The 18,756-nt window shown below is 36.7% G+C and overlaps 1 protein-coding gene across 3 annotated transcripts in view; it reads left to right on the forward strand.

The window, feature by feature from the left end:
* The first annotated feature begins 312 nt into the window (after positions 1 to 312).
* The window catches only part of UBE2E3 (ubiquitin conjugating enzyme E2 E3), an 86,694-nt gene continuing 68,250 nt past the window's right edge, over positions 313 to 18,756 (forward strand). Inside the window, exons 1-3 of one of the 3 annotated variants that reach the window (XM_012785820.3) lie at positions 313 to 540; positions 2,009 to 2,227; positions 4,018 to 4,068. In XM_012785820.3, the coding sequence (XP_012641274.2) occupies positions 2,034 to 2,227; positions 4,018 to 4,068 (245 nt within the window). In that variant the 5' untranslated portion in view covers positions 313 to 540; positions 2,009 to 2,033. Of the gene's footprint in view, positions 541 to 588; positions 966 to 1,075; positions 1,473 to 2,008; positions 2,228 to 4,017; positions 4,069 to 18,756 lie in introns of those variants that run through there. The other 2 variants (XM_076005723.1, XM_012785818.3) reach the window with 2 other exon arrangements.

Here is an 18,756-nt window from a genome sequence, read left to right on the forward strand (position 1 = left end):
CAAAGAGAAACAGACTGGTCCCCTAGTCTCCAAATCCTTTTTACCTCCCTTAATGCCCCTTCCTCTAGCCCCCACGCGGGGCAAGAGGCAGCTCTCCCCGGCCTCCGTGCTGGGCTCAACAACACCCACCGGCCCCCGGGCAGAGGCGGGCGCCCAGCCACGCGCCCAGGGCCCTTGCCTAGGTCGTGGGGCCCCGGGGTCCCCAGCGGCCCGTGCGCAGCGGAGGGGACGCAGCCAGCCCCGGGTGGGTGGGTAGCCTAGTGGGCAGCCTCGCCCCAGAGGCTGGCCCAGGCCGGAAGCCACCCCGCGGCACGGCGGCCCCGCGAGACGGCGCCCGCGCCCCCGCCTTCTCTGGCACGGGCTCCGCGGCCAAGGGCGGCAGGGGCCAGCCCGCCGGGTCCCTGCCGCGCTCTTTGTCCTGGCCGCGCGCGGGCGGACGCGTGCGCCCCCCGGGCGAACGGAGGCGCGGAGAGCGCGCGCGGGAGCGCGCGGGAACAGCTCGCACCCGCCGGCCGCCGGCGGCGCGCACCCCTCCACCAGGCAAGCTGCGAGCACGCGCACCGCCGCCGCGCCCGCCCCTCCCCCCGCGCTCGCCTCGGAACTTGCTGACTGCGCGGCCGGGAGGAGTCGAGCCGGGCGGCGGCGGCGGGAGGCCACAGCGCGCGGGGGTCTCCCGCGTCCCCTCCGCCTCGCCGGGAGCTCGCGCCCTCGCCCAGCCGAGCTCCCACCCCCCCTTTTTTCCGAAGGCGCTGGGCGGCGCCACCCTCCGGCCGGAGCCCGGCACTGCACAACCCCCTCCGACTTTCAATGTTCCACACTCCCCGGCCAGAGCCTCCTCGGCTTCTTTTTTACCCTCCCCCCCCTTTCCCCCCCCCAGCTGCCTCCATTTCCTTAAGGAAGGGTTTTTTTCTCTCTCCCTCCCCCACACCGTAGCGGCGCGCGAGCGGGCCGGGCGGGCGGCCGAGGTAAGGCGGCGAGGCCGGGGGGCCGCGTGGGGGGCGGCCGGGGCGGCGGCGGCGGCGGTGGGGGAGGGGCGGGGGCGGGGGCGGGCAGCTTTGTTCGCGCCGGGCGCCCGCGCCGCCGGTGTCCGCGAGCCGCGGCGGGGCCGGCCGGGCTGCCCGCATCACTTGGCGCCCGGCGCGGCGAGCGCTGCCCCGGCCCCCGCGCGGCCCTCCCCACAAAGGGCCGCGGAGCTGCGTGGCCGCCGGCCGCGGCTCGCCTCCGCGGGCGCGGAAATTTGTTGTACTTCTTGGGGCTTTGTTTGTTTGTTTTTCCTCTGTTTCCTTTTTTTTTTTTTTTTTCGTTATTTTGGACAAAATGTCGGTCCGTGATGTAAAAATTGAGCGAGGAACCTTGGTGGCATTGGGAGCTTTGCAGAAGGTGCAGTTTGGATTCTGCTTTTCCCAGGGTGGCAGCTCGGTCTTGGCCGGATGAATCTTCTCTGCTGGCCGTGGAAGCAACTAGAGCAGCTTGTTAGTTGATTTTTAAATTTCTAAGTGTTGTGTTTAAAGGCTTTACGTGCACAGAGGAGAAATCGCCACCTTAAATAAGCATATGGGCGATTAACAGGGTGTGTTTTCCTCTGGGAAAGGGAATTTGGTAGCTTTGACCAATGTCAGTGTGTAAATATTTAGACGTTATTAGTGACTTTTTAGCATTTTTCAGCGAGATCTGTTATTTACAGTGTGTCATATGTTATTAATGCTCGTTGCCTAAGTTCCTTGGCAAATCTGTTTCATGCTTTCTGAGAAAGTAGACAATTGATAGATTGTCCAAGAGATGGAAAAAAATGTGAGTGGGTTTTCTAACTTGAGTTCGGTAAATCCCTGAACGCTGGCGTTCTGAGACACATCACCTCCCCTATAACCTTGTTGTACAATAACTGTGAATACTTTTGAAGCTTTTTCATTAAAACACGGTTTTAGGTGAATACTAAGAGAAGAAAATGCTCTTGTTTTATTTCCTAGATTTAACATTTTTCTCCTTTCACCCCCATTCTCTTTAAAAGTTTTCCAAGAGACAACTTCAGCAAGATGTCAAGTGATAGGCAAAGGTCCGATGATGAGAGCCCCAGCACCAGCAGTGGCAGTTCAGATGCGGACCAGCGAGACCCAGCCGCTCCAGAGCCCGAAGAACAAGAAGAAAGAAAACCTTCTGCCACCCAACAGAAGAAAAACACCAAACTCTCTAGCAAAACCACTGCTAAGTTATCCACTAGTGCTAAAAGGTAACGTGTAAAAGAATGATTGAGCAGTGTCAGGTCGTCTTCCAAGTGGTTGGACGCTTTTGTTGGTTTTCCATCAGTAGCAATAGTTAAGAAATGTTTGCTTCGTGATCAGTTTTATTCATACTTGAATGAGTTGTCATTCTTTAGGTGGTATATGAGTGACCTCACTAGAATTACGCTTTTCAGCAAACTTATCCCTGAACTTTGGTAACTTCAATAAGAGTGTCCTTGGGTAGAGATTAGACTAGCATTCTGACAAACTGTTTAAGGAGTTGGCAAGGAAAATTTGCTGAACCCAAATTATATGGTACATTGGGGATGTTTCCTTTTATGGGTCATAATTTTCTTTAATGAAATTGACACTCCTAGAGATTAGCAGTATCTCTCTTCATGAAACGTAATGATCAGAAATGATCACATTTGCTAGAAAATTTGTAAATTCCAGGCCTTAGCTATATTTGAAAGCAGATTTAAATTTGTGTGCCAAGTCTGCCTCCAGTTTTACAAACACAACTTTAAATCCTGCATCACAGGTATAACTTTTTGTAGTAAAGTTATGATTATCCCTCTGTGTTCTTGTAAGGGCAAAAAACACTGACAAGTAGCCATTTACAATTTTAGGTGTCTTTTGGTGATCGGAAACTTTCATTGTCCTTGTGCCTCTTCACTCTAAAACTTGTTGGATGTGCTTGACACATTAATACTCAACAACAGGAGAAACATTTTGTTGAATATAAGTGAAAGATCACTTGGTTCCTGTTGATTTGTATTTTCTGTGATGCTGAAAAAAAGATGCTATCAATGGGACTCCATCAGCGGTGGTAGTAGTAGTAGAGTATCCACAAACTCTAGTAATTATTCACAAAATGTATTTACAGCATTAGATTATTCTTATTACAACTAAAGGAAAAAGAAAATGTAGAAACTGATCAAATATTGCATTCTGTTGTGATTCAGAAATACTCTTATTTTTCTATGGATTTTTATCTTTATCATATCAGTAATCAGGTAATAATGAGAATATCTTATTGAATAACAGCAGTCTTTGAAATAATTTAATATCCTCCATTTGTTGTAATCTTGTTGAAGAACATGTTAAACATATCAAGTTTGAAAGCCCTTAAATTTGAATAAAATCAGAGAACTGCTGACCCCCCCCCCCCCTTAACTCAGGGCTAAATATTTTTATCCTCTCTCAAAATTTATTAAATTTAAGTGCTGTGTCTACGATCAGGGAAAATCAGAAATGGTTAAGTGACAATGCCAAGTAGTCTTTGGAAGTTTTTTTTTTTACTAGTAAAGATATTTGTAAATTTTAAACTTTTTTTTTTACAGGTAAAATATTGTCAAAACTATTAATGTGCTTCTGTGATGGCCTGTTAATTTTTAGCTCAGTAAAAGTGACTTGAAGTCATTGTCAAATATTCTAGTGCTTTCCCTCCTCCCTTTTTGTCTCATTTGCATATAAGCTTGAAAAGAGAATTTCTTTGCTAAAAAGTGTTTGAAAATAGATTATATATCCTTTACTGAGTAGTAGTGGAAGACTATTTCTTAAACCAGGTGTAAATGACTTACTTATTTACAGTAGCAAGTGAGAAAAAAAGCTGCAAAGTTTCTGTTAAGGGATTTGGGTTATGCCTCTGAGAACAAAGAGGAAGCAGCCATGTTAGCATTACTGAAGGCAAAGCCAGCCTTGCATTTAACTGCATGGTGGTAGAGGGCAGTGTAATTCCCCGGTTATTCTGCAGACTACCTCAAATCCTTTTTGTCTGTTCTCATTTCACTAACAGAATTCAGAAGGAGCTAGCTGAAATAACTCTTGATCCTCCTCCTAACTGCAGGTAAGAAATTTTGTTGTTTTGATTTCAGATTGTGGAAAAATATCAAGAGATTTATGTATTGCTTCTGGGTATGTGTGCAGCAGAAGAGGCTACATTTGCTTTACAGCTTTGCAACTGCGTTAGAAAAAAATTGTCTAAGGTGAATTAAATAAAATTGGGAGGAAAAAATACTTTTTAGCATGTATCATATACATTGTGGATTTATAAATATACTACTTGCGTGCTTAGATTAGCAGGAATAGGGTTGGTTTTTGTTGTGTTGTATTTCTGGTAGAGTGTGTTTATTCAGAAGTATATTGCAGAAACTTCTAAAATTTTGTTAAGCTTAAAAGTTACTGCTTATGTGCTATCTGAACTGACCTCCCAAATTTGTAAATTGCTGAATGTGGTGTTACAAAATGTAAATGTAGTAAACAAGAGTATAGTTGTTTCTGTTTGATTTATTCTGTAACTTGCTTTAAGGACAGATTTTATGTGCTAAGCTAATGGTTTCAGTTTTCTAGAGAATGCATTGTTGGGATTATTTACATTTTAAGCAAATGTCCTAATTGCTTGGGAAATTTCTCAGTAATTTTGGTAGTTGAAATATGTGTGTGAAAAGCAGTAAATGAATTAACTCAGGCAGAATAATTTAAGATTGTTGGTTGGTATAAGATACATTAAAAGTTGCTGGTTGATAATTTTTCCCCAGTAATTGTTTTTCATTTCATCTATAGTATTCTGGGTTTTTACAAAATTTTACAAACTTAGAAACAATATAATTTGCATAGAGAGATGTCCTCAAGAATGACAGTGGCAGTTTTATAGTTTGATAGGACGATGTTTTAGTGTCTAACCTATATTTTTGCTACAAGTTGTGTTCATTTGTGATCAGACCCTCTCTCTGAAGTCTACTTGAGATGTAATAGGGTATAATCCAATTGCTTCTTATTGTGTGTGTTAACTGGATCCTCCGATAAGGTGATCTGATCCTGATTTATCCAGTGAATTAGCGGTTTTGCTTATACTTGTAATCACAACCATTTCAGTTCAAACAGGAAACATGAATGTAAACTAATTTTAAGGAGATAGTGGTGTGTCAGATCTCAAAGTATTACTTAAGAGCTGTGCTGTCCAATAATGTAGCCACTAGCCACATGTGGCTGTTGACCACTTCAGTTGTGGCTAGTCCAAAATGACATGTGCTGTAATGTAACATACACATTGGATTTTGAAAACTTAGTACAAAAAAAGAATGTAAAATACTTCATTGATTTTATTTTATATGTTTATTATATGTTGAAATGACAGTGTTTGGATATGTTTGGCTATAAAAATGCTATTAAAATTAATTTCATTTTTTGCCATTTTAATGTGCTTATTAGAAAATTAAAAATTACACATGTGACATATTTCTACTGCTTTAGAGAACAAGTAAATCAAAGTATTTCCTTCCAGCCTTCTAAATGGTATGTCAAATCTGTAGCCATTTAGGGAGGTCAAGTTAAATTTGTTCTCTGGAAGAATCACTTAACTTGCAGAGTGTATTCTGATATTTCCCATTATGAAAGATGTAAAGACCTGTCAATTCAAAACTCTTAAATGTTTTTAAATTGCATGTAAGGTCAAACATTTTTAAAGGTTTCTGTTGGTTTTCTGCAAATGGCACAAACTAGTGTATGTGCATAAATCTAGAGAGCCCAATAGACATGTGTTGAGTGACCTCAGAGCCATAGCCTAGCGTTGCTGTTGCTGAAGAAATCTGCTTTACTTGTTTAGCCCAGGAATGTTTCCTCAAGGTCACTGAGGATTATGTTAGAGGGAGTAGAATCTTTCTGTGAGATAGAAAGTTTCTCTTGTCTTATATTTTTCTCTTTGCCAGACTTCATTTAAGTCTTTGAAAAGATGCTTTACATTTAATGATTAGACTAGTAAAATATCAAAACTCTGGGCTTGCTTGTGAACAATACCATATGTCATCTCTCCTTTCCCTTTTTATAACCTGTGATAACTGTCAACTATTGCAAATGACATAGTTCTCAAATTCTTTTAATATATGAGTTTAATTGTGACTGCGTAAGTGAGTAAAGAAAGAGCAAACAAAATGTAAATCTTAGGGGATTGGGAGAAGTTGCTGCTGCTTATTTGGGGACAGTGTTCTTCCATATGCCTTACATGTAAAATACCCACTCACGCATGTCTTCACAGTCTTTTGGGTGGAAGAAGGCCTTGTTCTTGTCCTTGAGTGGGAATTTGGGCACTGAGTTTTTAGTAGGGGCATTTCAGGATTTTGACAGATAAAATTTAGCTTGAATTTGTATTGTATTTTTCCCTTCATGTCAGATCGGCGATAGATTATGATGTTATGGTCTTTTAATTCACAGGTGCTTAGATGAAAATTTTAGCTTTATGGTGATTGTATGGTTTAAATTTATGAATTTATGCTGTAATTAAAAATGAAATTCTATATTCATAAATTCTAGAATATGTGAATTCCTATTGCCTGAGATCTGTGAAACCTAATACGTTTGACTTTCATGTCTAGTTATTGAATCAGAATTCCATTATGATTTTGAATATGATTTTTACAAGCTTGTCAAAGTATGTGATTAATTTAATTCTTTAATTCTTCCTCAGGGAAGAAATGTAAAGTATATCTGTGTACATTCAGAAAAAAGTTGATTGATATACAAGAAAACTCGGCAAAACCAGAATTATTTAAACTAGGGAGATTTTCTTAATTCCTTTCCTATGTTTTAATTCCTTAGTTATTACACTTTTATGTCTAATATATACCCAGGTGATCTTAGGATAGATTTAATTATTAAATTAAGTCAATGACTTTAAACATGTTTTAATATATTTTGACAGTATTGGTATTTCTTTTCCTGGTAGTATAGTTTGATACTGATGTTATTTCATGATAGTTTGACATAGATGTTATTTCCAGTGATTTGATGGTATTTCAGCTTTTAGGACTGGAGGGTCATGGCCAAAGTGTCTTAAGCATAGAGATATAATATTTGTTGGTTTCAATTTATACTATTTATATACTGGCTTTTAGATTAAGGTATAAGTAATTGATAGACCCACGAGAGTGAAGGAAATTGTATTATGGACATTTCCCAATCTGTTTTTAAAGAAAATTATTGACTGGAATTGTTCAGTGATGTTTTATTAAGACATTTACCTTCCATTGGTTTCCCAAAAGGTGTCCTTGACCTCTCAGAGTCACCGCATGTGCAAACACCAAAAATTTAGAAAGGTACTGGGTTTTTAATTTGACCCCTACTTTCTTTTTATATATGAAAAAGTACAAATATACACTCTTAAAATATTCTTTAGTATGTTCAGATTAAATCTGTTCTGAAGTAGATATTCAGGGGTATTTGTAAATAGTTTTTGGATGTGGAAAAGACATTACTGGGAGTAGGTATTACAAGCATGAAGTTAATAGTATTCACAATATGTTGACTGGCAAAACCTGAAATCAGGTACTATAATACTTGCAAACTTTGACAACTTCTTTTAAAAAAATCAGAAAAGAAGTAGTTAGGTGCTAAACTAGAACTTGCTTGTTATCCTGATTGTTTGAGGATGAACTCTACTTCCTTTTAAGGGTTGCCACCACTTTCCATCATTTTCTAGGGTAGACTAGAACTTTGCTACATAACAGGTGATCTGCAAACCTGCACCATCTGCATCACAGGTGAGATTGTTACAAATGCACACTCCTGCTTCCTAAAACAGAAGTACTAAGTCATAATCTGAATTTAACAAGATTTTTAGGTGACCTGTATGTATATTAAGGTTTGAAAAGTGCTGGTACAGTAGCAAATATGCTCTGAGTTCAGATCCATGCTCTGCCACTTACTGGCTGTGTTACTTTAGATTAAAGTTATGAAATATTTCTGTCCTTCAGTTTTCTCAGCTGTCAAAATGGGGATTAAAATGCTACCTCTCTTTAGAGGGTTGTTGTGAGGAGTAAATGAATTAATATATTTAAAGTCTTGTAGCAGTATAAATTGGGTCAGTAAAGTGGCCACAGCAAGACAAAAGTGGGAGAGACAGTGTAGCAGCATGCCCTCACTCTTGCTGGCATATTTTCTCCAGTGTGTCCACATCTTACTGTGGAAATAATTTCATCTGGGTCAGTTCACCACCTTATTGAGTATGTATCAAGCAGTTTGTGTTTTAATGTTAGTAAAAGCAGTTGTCTGGAACTTGAGTAAAAAGGAAAATTAGCCTAAAAACATTAGGCATAGATGAATAAATACTCTGTCCCTTTTAAAGGAATATGCATGAAGTTATTGATAGTTAATTCAATAGAGAATGCTACGATTGTCCAGTAAAGTATAATAAAAAATTTTTAGAAAGCACTGATGATTCTGTTTTCCCCCTTTTAACTATCCCATTATAAGAATTTGTGGTTTTGCTGAGAATAGAACTATATCAATATTTGTAAAATTTGGATTCTGGATTGATACAATTTACCAGTTACCTAAACATACATTCCCTCCTTGTTTGTGTTTTAAGGTGAGATTTTGAAAGCTTTTTCTAAAAAGCTTTTTGGTGTATGAAGGCAGGTAACAATTGAAATAACATATTTATATAGCTTTCTGGATTGCTTATTATATAGTACTTGCTTTTTTAAATTCTCCTGTAGATATAGATAGGTTCCTTTTTATTTTTTACTTATACATTTGATTATTTTTATTTTACTTATATTAGTGTGTGTTATGTGAAGGTACCCTATTATATAGAACAAAATTGTGTCTCATTAATTATCTAGTCCTTTTATATTTAATTCTTCCAAAAAAAAATCCTGGAACTCCTTTTTATAAAAAATTGAATCTTAATCGGAAGCTTGCTTTATGAGACAGGTAAAACGCAGAACTAGTCTGTAGGTATTTTTCATTCCACTGTAGACTGGTCATCTACAGATGGATAGTTTTTATTATTAGTTTTAGTATTAATTTAATTTTGGCAATCACCAGAGACCTTAAAAGTCATGAGGATTTTTCCAGGGACTCAGGCATTACTGATAATTTTAAATGGTTTATGATCAAAGTGAGTTGATGTTTTATTTTTCAGTAAGCCAATAGTTGCTTCAACATAGCTGTAGTACAGTACTTTGTCAATGCTGTATTATAATTATTTACTTTGTCTACCTTCTGCAAGGGTTAATGTTCCTTGAAGGGAGAGATTGTCTTACTCATTTTTGTATCTCTTACTTCACATGATGCTTAGCATATGGGGCTTTGCATATGAAGTCTCTTGAATTGACATAGAAATTCCAAGCAAAACAATGACTTTGGATTGGAGAAAATTTATTAAATTATTCCATATACTCTTTACTTTTTTTCATAATTGTGATATTTAATATGATTATGCAAAGGTTATTTAGCAACCATTTTTATTTGCTTATAAAAGGAAATTGATAATCACTGTAAACCTAATTTCCTCGATATATACCAGTGCAGCAGAAGGAATAAATACTGTTGTGTGGCTAACAACATTTTCCAAAGGAATAACTGATTGAAAACAGTATTCTTCCCATCAAAAAGATCACATTTTTATTACAGTTCTGTTAAGTTCAATGCGGATAATGTAATTAGAAGGTGGGTAAAAACTGCTTTTGAGAAAGTTATGTGGTTACTTTACAGCTATATGCTGCAAATTGTGTTCCTTTCTTAGGTAACTAATTGGTACTTTATTTCATCCTTGGAGTTGCTGTAACAACAGATGGATATGTTTAGTTATCAGGAAAATCAACAAGTCTTTCTTAGAGTGCAAGGGCTTTCAGATTGAAAAAGGAGAATTTTATCTTTCATTCCCTACAAATATGAGATAAAAGCATATAATAAAACCACTTGTCCATCTACAAAAATAGAAAGAAATTTTTTCTTCCCATACTGATTTTGACAGGTAAGTATTAATATATTTGGACATTTTATTAGAATCTAGAAGCTGAAACATCTTTAAACTTTTAATCTTTCTTTTGCCTCTGGATCATTGGTTCTCAACTGGGGCAGTTTTTACCCTCATGAGGATAGAAGACAACTGGCAATGGCTGGAGACATTTTTAATTTTCATAACTGGGGGAGAAAGGGGCTACCACTGATATTTATTTAGTGGCTGGAAGTCCGGGATGCTGCTAAATACTTTGCAGTGCATAGGATAACCCCCCCACAATAAAGAATTATCTGGACCGAAACCTCAGTAGTAATGAGGTTGAGAAACCGTGCCTCAGGTAATTTGTTCCTATACTTTGCCTCTTGACTTTTCGGATAGTTTGCCTTTGATGTTTTTCCTCTCTTACCAGTGATGCCTGCTTGATACATTCATTGACCTACAACTTTCTCAGAGCTTGTATCCTCACCTCCTGCTACTTCCATGCTATAGTTTACATATATCTTACATCATCTGACATATGTGCATATTTTTTTTTATGTGAAACCACAGGAATGACTACCTTGAGTATCTGCTAAATTATGGTCTTTTTGAGGCCAGGAATGCTTACAGCAGTATTTTTATTTTTTTTAGGTCTTCTACCAGTTAATTATACCCCTGTATGATGTAGCTTTAGGCTGGTTCTGTCTATTATGTTCTACTAGGAATATTGAATTAACATCACAGAGAAATACCATTGGAAAATCATCAAAATTCAGTTTTACATTAGATTACACACAGATTAGAAAGCCATGCTCTTCATTGGAGTTTTATTTTCATCATTAAGATAATACAGAGGTTGCTTCTATTGTCACAAGTCCACAGTCTTTAATTTTAGATGTATTTCAGAATGCTGAAATTTTCAGATTTAAAAAGATAAAATGATGGATTTGTTGTATTTTATGAACTACCCCCACAGCACTCCATAATCAAACACATTACTGTTTCTACAACAGATATGTATGAATATTCATTCTAAATAGGATAAGCAGAAACTACGCATAGGTTCAGGTCAGTTCAGATTAGGTGTTGCTACCAAATTATTTTGCACCAATCTTACCAAAAACTCTTTGTTTTTTAGCACTTTTGGGATTCCAGAATTGTGGATAAGCAATTATGGTGCTATCCAGTAGTTCCTTCCTTATCTGTGGGGGATATGTTTCTCAAGACCCCCCAGCGGAGGCTTGAAATGGTGAATAGTACTGAGCTCTACATATACTGTTTTTTCCTATCTGTGCATGCCTGTGATGAAGTTTAATTTATAAATTAGGTACAGTGAGATGTTAACTTTCCTTTGTCATATATTTGGCTTCCCTTTGGGATACCCATATTGCCAGCATCACTGTTCTTGGGCTTTGGAGCCATTGTTAAGTAAAGTAAGGGTTACTTGAACACAAGCGCTCCCAAGATGACTACTTAAGTGACTAAGGGCAGGTAGCATATGCAGCTTGGATGAGCTGGACGAAGAGATGATTCAAGTTTGGGGCAGGGTGGAGCAGGGTGTGAGCTTTCATCATTCTATTCTACTCAGAACAGGGCACAGTTTAAAACTTTGAATTGTTTACTTCTGAAATTTTACATTTAATATTTTCAGACAGCTGTTGACTGTGGGTAACTAAAACCACAGCGGAACTGTGGAAAAGGGGCCACTACTGTACTACTTCTATTACATGACAATGACTACAGCTACTACTTATGGTGAAAGGGTGTTTTTGTAGTATTGGTTTGCTTTCCTTTTTACCTGTTTCCTATTAGCTGATTTCAGCTTCTCAGCTGATTTTCAGCTTATTTTTGGATTATTGTGGTTTTTTTGTTTTATTTGTATGCTTAAATAGAAAAAAATTTTAGATTCTTGATTTTAGTGTTCTTTCCTCTTAAGGTGAAACTATACATTATATATCAGGGTTTTTTAAAGTTCTGTGTATGTTGGATTATTTTTCCACTTTGCTTTCAAATATTGTCTTTTAATCATTCTGTTCATTTTGGAATATATGGGATTGCACAGAAAGGAAGATATTCTTTAATACTTAAGCATGAAACTTGCCATTTTTATGTATGTATTTTGTCTTGTAGCACAGAAAGGAAGATATTCTTTAATACTTAAGCATGTAACTTGCCATTTTTATGTATGTATTTTGTCTTGTAGCATTTAAGTGCAATTAGGCTATAAAAGGAGACATTAAATTTGCTAGCTGTGTTGTGATTACAAACAAACCTAGAAGTCTTAGTAGCTTAATATATTAAAGTTTATTTCTTGTTCATATGCAGTCACTGTAGGTCCAGGGACTCTCCTGGGTAGCTTTTTGGTGTGTTGACTTGAATCTGTGCTGCTTGTGTTCTTGGAGGTCTGCCATTGGAGCATGTGTCCAGGCAAGAAACTTGGAGGGTAATGTGGCAACTTTTAAGTGCTTTGGTCTGGAAATAAAGGCTTGAACTAGTCACAGGGTCTTGACTAATTGCAGGGTGACTGAAAAATGTGGGAAAGCATATGGGTATTCAGAGAGATACCAATTTCTCAGCCTCAAAGGAGCTACATGGATAGATAATCACACACTCATGGTCTTCCATGAATATGTGACTTTCACCCTCACTTCAGAAGAGTAAAGAGGAAGTAATTGAATACCAACCTGGTGCTGTACGGGGTTTCACAGTACAGTAACCTGTTAACACAATATTTTGGTTAATTCTCAAAACAACTCTATGAAGTAAATATTTAGATTTCAAAACTGAAGGTGAGAGTTGTTGAGAACCTTGCCAAGTTCTCATGTATATATAATAGATCCAGGGCAAAAATCTAGATTTACTTTTGACAGGAACGCATTTTTTGTACAGTGCTGTTTTAGAAATCTGGTAAAAGCAGTCAGAGCTGATTATAGATCTATAGTTGCATTCTTGGTGTAAATATATCTCATGTGTTTGCTTATCTCTTAGAGGATCCAGAACTGTTCTCATAAACAAGTACAGTCTAGATGATGAGTTGGGAAAAGAAGAGAGTTTCCTTCTTTGTCTTAGGGGTGCCAGGCCCTTCTTGCATTTTTCTTTTTTAAATTATCATTCAGAAACATTTTCTTTTCAGGGGGTATTCCCCAAGTGGCCAGCTCTCTCTTGTCTTACTCTCTTTCCTTGTGAGGAAGAAGGTCAGGGATTGAATGTGATCATAATGGAAAAGGTCAATCTTTGTTTTTCTGCCTTGTAGTTCTTTGTGTATGGTTGTCTTGTGGGAAAAGGAATAACTTTTGAATTTACCTCTACTTTTTTCTCTGGCGTATTGTGAAGGAATCATGTTTATGAATTAATTGCCTTAAAGTTGGGAAAAAAATCCCTCTGCAGATAAGAATTTCTGTGCTCCGGTCCCATAGGATTTTAAGGGATTTTTAAAAGCTGATATCAGCAACATGTGCATGTGTTATCTTTTAATACTGTTAGTAGATCTGACTTTTTGTAGAAATTTGGCTTTATATTAGGTCCTGAACTAGTCACAGGGTCTAGTATTGTTTTATTAATGTATAGTTTCGTAGTTTATTTAAACTGTTTTTTCCTAAACTTGTGAATGTATACAAATATTACTCCTGGATATTGTATGGGGATTTGCTTTTGTCTAATAACTCTTTTTGGAAAAGGAACTGGTCTGCTTAGCAAAACAGACCTAATGTTATCAGGGTGACCTGCCATGTTTTTATGGTTTTGATGAAACTAATGAGTTTTATGAATCAAATCTGTGTCTTGTATCTTGTTTAAATGCAGTATTAAAGTTAAATTCTAGAACTTTTAGGTTATTTTTGTTGATATTTCATTGGTTTTATAGGGGCATATAGGTAAATAGCATAAGCTTGTTTATTACACCTATTTTAGATGTGATGGTCAGTGGGAAGTGATAGAGTAGTATAAAAGTAAGTGTCAGATTTCTAGGGTCATTCAATTCTTAAAAATCCCAGTCTCTTTTGGTCTTTGGTGTATATAATAATTGTTTTAATTTTACAGTTATTTGCCACAAAGAACACTTTGAAAGGAATTGCAGTATTGCAGTGCTTATTCATTGTCCAAGATTTAGTCTGCCTGTTTTGGAGGGATTTGGACCAGTTATGCCATTCTAAAGTTTCTTTGCTGCTTCAGTGTCCCAGAGCAAATATACTTTGTCATTCTGTTTAACTTCCAGCTTGTCTGGGGAGAAATAAAGACATCTCTAGTCCAAAATTGCTTTGGGGAGTATAGCTCCATATCCTTTAGTCTGAATGAAAGGCCTAGGGAAACATGAATTTTGTTACCTTTTTATTTTATTTTTCTTTACTTATAAATCATCATGATGATCTTCCCTTTTGTATCTTTGTGTCTCACTTTTTATAAACACTGTTCATTCCCTTTCTGAGGGTGGTTACTTCTAGTTAGTTTTGCCATTTACAATTTTATAGGTCCTTTACAAATGAATCATTTTTTCACATTAAATTTTAGTAGGTCAAGAATCCATTTATTCAGGGTCCCCAGGAGAATCGATCTCAGAAGATTGTGGCTACATATTTTTTATGGCTTCCTATTGCTTTCTGTAGTCTTCTCAATTTAAACAGTAACAACAACAAAATATAGAGGGAGCCATGAGGCATTGGCTTTATGATTTATTTTTGCTTCACACTTGTTTCTAGGGGCATTGGTGTTATTTGTTGGATTTGTGATATATACGCTTGTACTAAATTTACCTGGTATAACAATGAGGAAAAACCTGACATTTGAAGGCTTTGAACAGAACTTAGGGATCCATATGGAATTCAGTGGCAGTTTTAACTAGTGTGCCTTTAATTTTCCTTTATTTTACATTTACACCAGTGCTTTTTTTTTAAATTTCAGAATATTATAGGAGTATACATGTTTTGAGTACATAATTAGCTTTTGTGCAGTTTGAGTCAAAGTTGTAAGTGCCCTTCACCCAGATAGTGTGCATTGTATCTGTTAGGTGTGAATTTACCCATCCCCTCCTCGCTGATCGATCAGTTCAATTTAGTATTGAGTACATTTGGTGCTTGTTTTTCTATTTTTGTGATACTTCACTTAGAAGAATGGTCTCTAGTGCCATTCGCGTTGTTACAAAAAGATACTAGATCACTGTTTTTCTATGGCTGAGTAGTACTCCATGGTATACATATACCACATTTTATTAATCCACTCATGTATTGATGGACACTTGGGTTTCCACATCTTTGGGATTGTGAATTGTGCTGCTATAAACATTTGAGTGCAAGTGTCTTTTTTATAAAATGTCTTTTTTTCCTTTGGGTAAAAACCTAGTAGTGGGATTGCTGGATCAAATGGTAGGTCTATTTTTAGTTCTTTGCGGTATCGCCATACTACTTTCCACAGTTGGTGGAAGTGCAAACTAGTATACCAGTGATTTTTAAAAAAATTTAGAAGACATTTTTGTTTTATCCTCCCAGATGCTTAATTTCTCCATTTCCATTAGAGGATTTTGCCAAATATTCATTTTGTTCTTTTTTAAGCCCTGAAATAAGCATGTTGCAAATGATCACTTTTCCCTTCTACTGAGATTTCTTGATTTTTTTTTCATTAGCTTTTTATTGTGGAGAACTTGAAACATATACAGAAGTAAACAGACTAGTATGATGAAGGTCCGTGTAACCTTCATCCAGTTTCATTAGTTATCAATTCATAGCAGATCTTCTTTCATTTATTTATACCCACATCCATTTTACTCTCCCATATTATGTTAAGACAAATATCAGGCATCTTAATATGTGTTTTTAAAGATGCAGATATTTCAGTATACATTTTCAAAAGATAAAGACTTTTTTTAACTTAACCACGATGTCATTACATTAATATACCTAAAAATTTTACAGTATTTCTGTAATCAGCCATTATTCAAATTTACAATTGTCTCGTGTATTGTCCTCCCCTTCTCCAAACTTATTTGAATGAGAATCTAAATAAAATGTGGTTGACCCTTGCGCAATACGAGTTTGAACTGTGTGGGTCCGCTTACACATGAATTTTTTCCAACAAATGTGTTGGAAAAATTTTTGGAGATTTTCAAAAATTTCAGAAAACTCACAGTTGAACCACATAGCCTAGAAGTATTGAAAAAATAGGAAAAAATTAAGTATGTCACAAATGCATAAAATTATATACGTATGAGTCTATTTTTTCGTTTACTACCATAAAATATAAATCTGTTGTAAAGTTAAAATTTATCAAAACTTGTACATATTTACAGACTGTACATGGCATCATTTGCAGTGGAGAGAAATGTAAACAAACAAAGATTCAGTATTAAATCATAACTGCATAAAATTAACTGTAGGGCATACAGTACTACTATAGTAATTTCATACCCACCTGTAGTATTACCTGTAGTAGTAAATTATCTGTAGTAATTTCATACCCACCTCCTGTTGCTGTTGCTCAGGTATCTACTTAAAACGTGTGACACTAATCATCTCTGCGTGAGCAGTTCATCTCTCCAGTAAATTTTGTATTGCTATAAAAAGTAATCTCATGGATCTTGCGTATTTTTCATCGTGTTTAGTGCAATACCGTAAACCTTGAATAACACCATGGGACCCATATGAAGTGCCACTAGTGATGCTGGAATTGCTCCCGAGAAGCAGAGAAAAGTCATGACATTACAAGAAAAAGTTGAATTGCTTGATGTGTTACTGTAGATTGAGGTCTGCAGCTGCAGTTGCCTGCTATTTCAGACAAACGATTCATTTTATAAACACAACATAAACTTACTGTATCAAATACAGCATAGTTCTGTAAATGTATTTTTCTTATTTTCTTAGGTTATTATAAGAATATGATATATATAATACGTATAACATACAAAATATTTGTTAATTGACTTTTCGTTATTGGTTAGGCTTCCAGTTAACAGTAGACTATTAGTAGTTAAGTTTTTGGGGTGTCAGAAGTTACACTTGAATTTTCAGCTGCATGTAGGTTGCCTTCCCAACCCACCTATTGTTTAAGGGTCAACTGTAGATACATTGTGATTGGTGGCTATGTCTTTTATATTTTCCAATCTATAAAATTCTCATTTTTTTTTTGTTTTCATTTTTGCACTTTATTTATTGAAAAAACTGGGCTGGGTTCTTAGAGTCTGTATGTTGCTACCTGGATTTCTATGGCATAGTTTAATATCTTTCTTTGTCTTCAGTATTTCTTATAAATTTGGGAGTTAGGTCAAGAGGCTTGATTAAATTCAGGCTTTTTTTTTTCTTTTTAACAAAAGTGCTGGTGGTGTGCTTTTCTACCAAGACACACCTAAAATCTGGTTGTCTTTTTGTGATATTAGCAGCCTCACATATCATGTCAGTTACATTGTAAAGGCAGGATAAATGCTTAATTTTTTCCCCTTGTTTACCAGTTTTTTCTTCTTTTTCAAAATAATGAATTTGTTTCCTAGTATCCTTTATAAAATCATCGTTAACTCATATTTGTTGTGTTTCCATTGCAGTACTTCATTATATTGCCATTATTATCCTTATATAACTTCTTAATTTTAAATAAACCTCAACTTAAATTGCTTTGCCTTAGGATACCTTAGATGTATAAAAGTTGCATGGGCCTATTTGGTGGCAAAACAGTGCAAATAGTGTATTCAACCATTGCTCTAGGTATTACTTTGAAAATTGAATACTTATTAAATATTGTTTTAAATATATGACATTCTTTTGGCCACTTCTTTGTCAATTGTTACAGATAATTAAGTCTTAGGATTAGAATACTGAAATATCTTTATTAGAACTATAGGTCTGTTTTAAGTTTTGAATTAAACTGAGGCAGTAGATTAAGGTAGAAGGCAAACCTTTATCAGAAGCAAATTAATTTATCACAATAATTGAATTTAAAAATCAGTGCCCCTTGGATAGCTCAGCTAATAGAGCTGGAGGACTGTAGTTAAAAATTGACCCTCCTTACATATACATGAATGGGCCTAGGAGGAAGGGGAAAAAATGAAGAAAAAAGTAATATATTTTAAAAAAATTAAAAAGAAAAAAGAAAAGAATTATAAAAGAAAAAAAAATTAACCCTCCTATCTGTATACATAAGCAACCTCCTCCTTCTTCTCTAGTGTTTCTCAACAGGAACACCTTAGACATTTTGGGCTGGATTGTGCTTTGCCTTGGAAAATATTGAACATCCTTTGACTCTCCTGACTAAATGCCAGTGCAGTAGGGCTTCTCCCTGTGTTGTGGCCACCAAGAACCGCCTTCTCCCCCCATTTCCAAATATCTTGGCAGAGAAGGGGTTATCACTTCCACTTGTAAATTAATGGTCTAGATTCCACACTGCAGTGATAACAAATCATAAGGCTATAATAAACTAATTTTGTATAGCGTCGTTTTGAGTAATGCATAATAATTTGTAATAGTCATATTTTTTATGTAAAATCTATTATGACCAAATTTTTGTGATTTTTTTTACTGCATATGAAATTGTCTAATATGCAAAAAATATTTTCTTCCTCCAGCATTTTACTTTTTATACCTCCTTCAGCTCTGAAATCTCAGTAAATTTGAACTTTGTGCATGAGCTTAATGTATATATATGCACACACTGTTGCAAATATGTGACTTTATGTATCTCTTTGGTCTTTTCATTATTAGTGAATTTTATTTACAGGAAAACCCATGTTCTTAACAGGACTTTTCTCTTAGCTCATTGCCTCAAACTACACTTTTTCTTTTCTCTTTTAATCTTTTCCCAATTATCAACCTCTTTGTAAGAGTTGTTTTTTTTTTAATC

This window comes from Microcebus murinus, chromosome 8 (genome assembly GCF_040939455.1).
Source record: "Microcebus murinus isolate Inina chromosome 8, M.murinus_Inina_mat1.0, whole genome shotgun sequence".
In the NCBI taxonomy this organism is placed as follows: Eukaryota; Metazoa; Chordata; class Mammalia; order Primates; family Cheirogaleidae; genus Microcebus; species Microcebus murinus.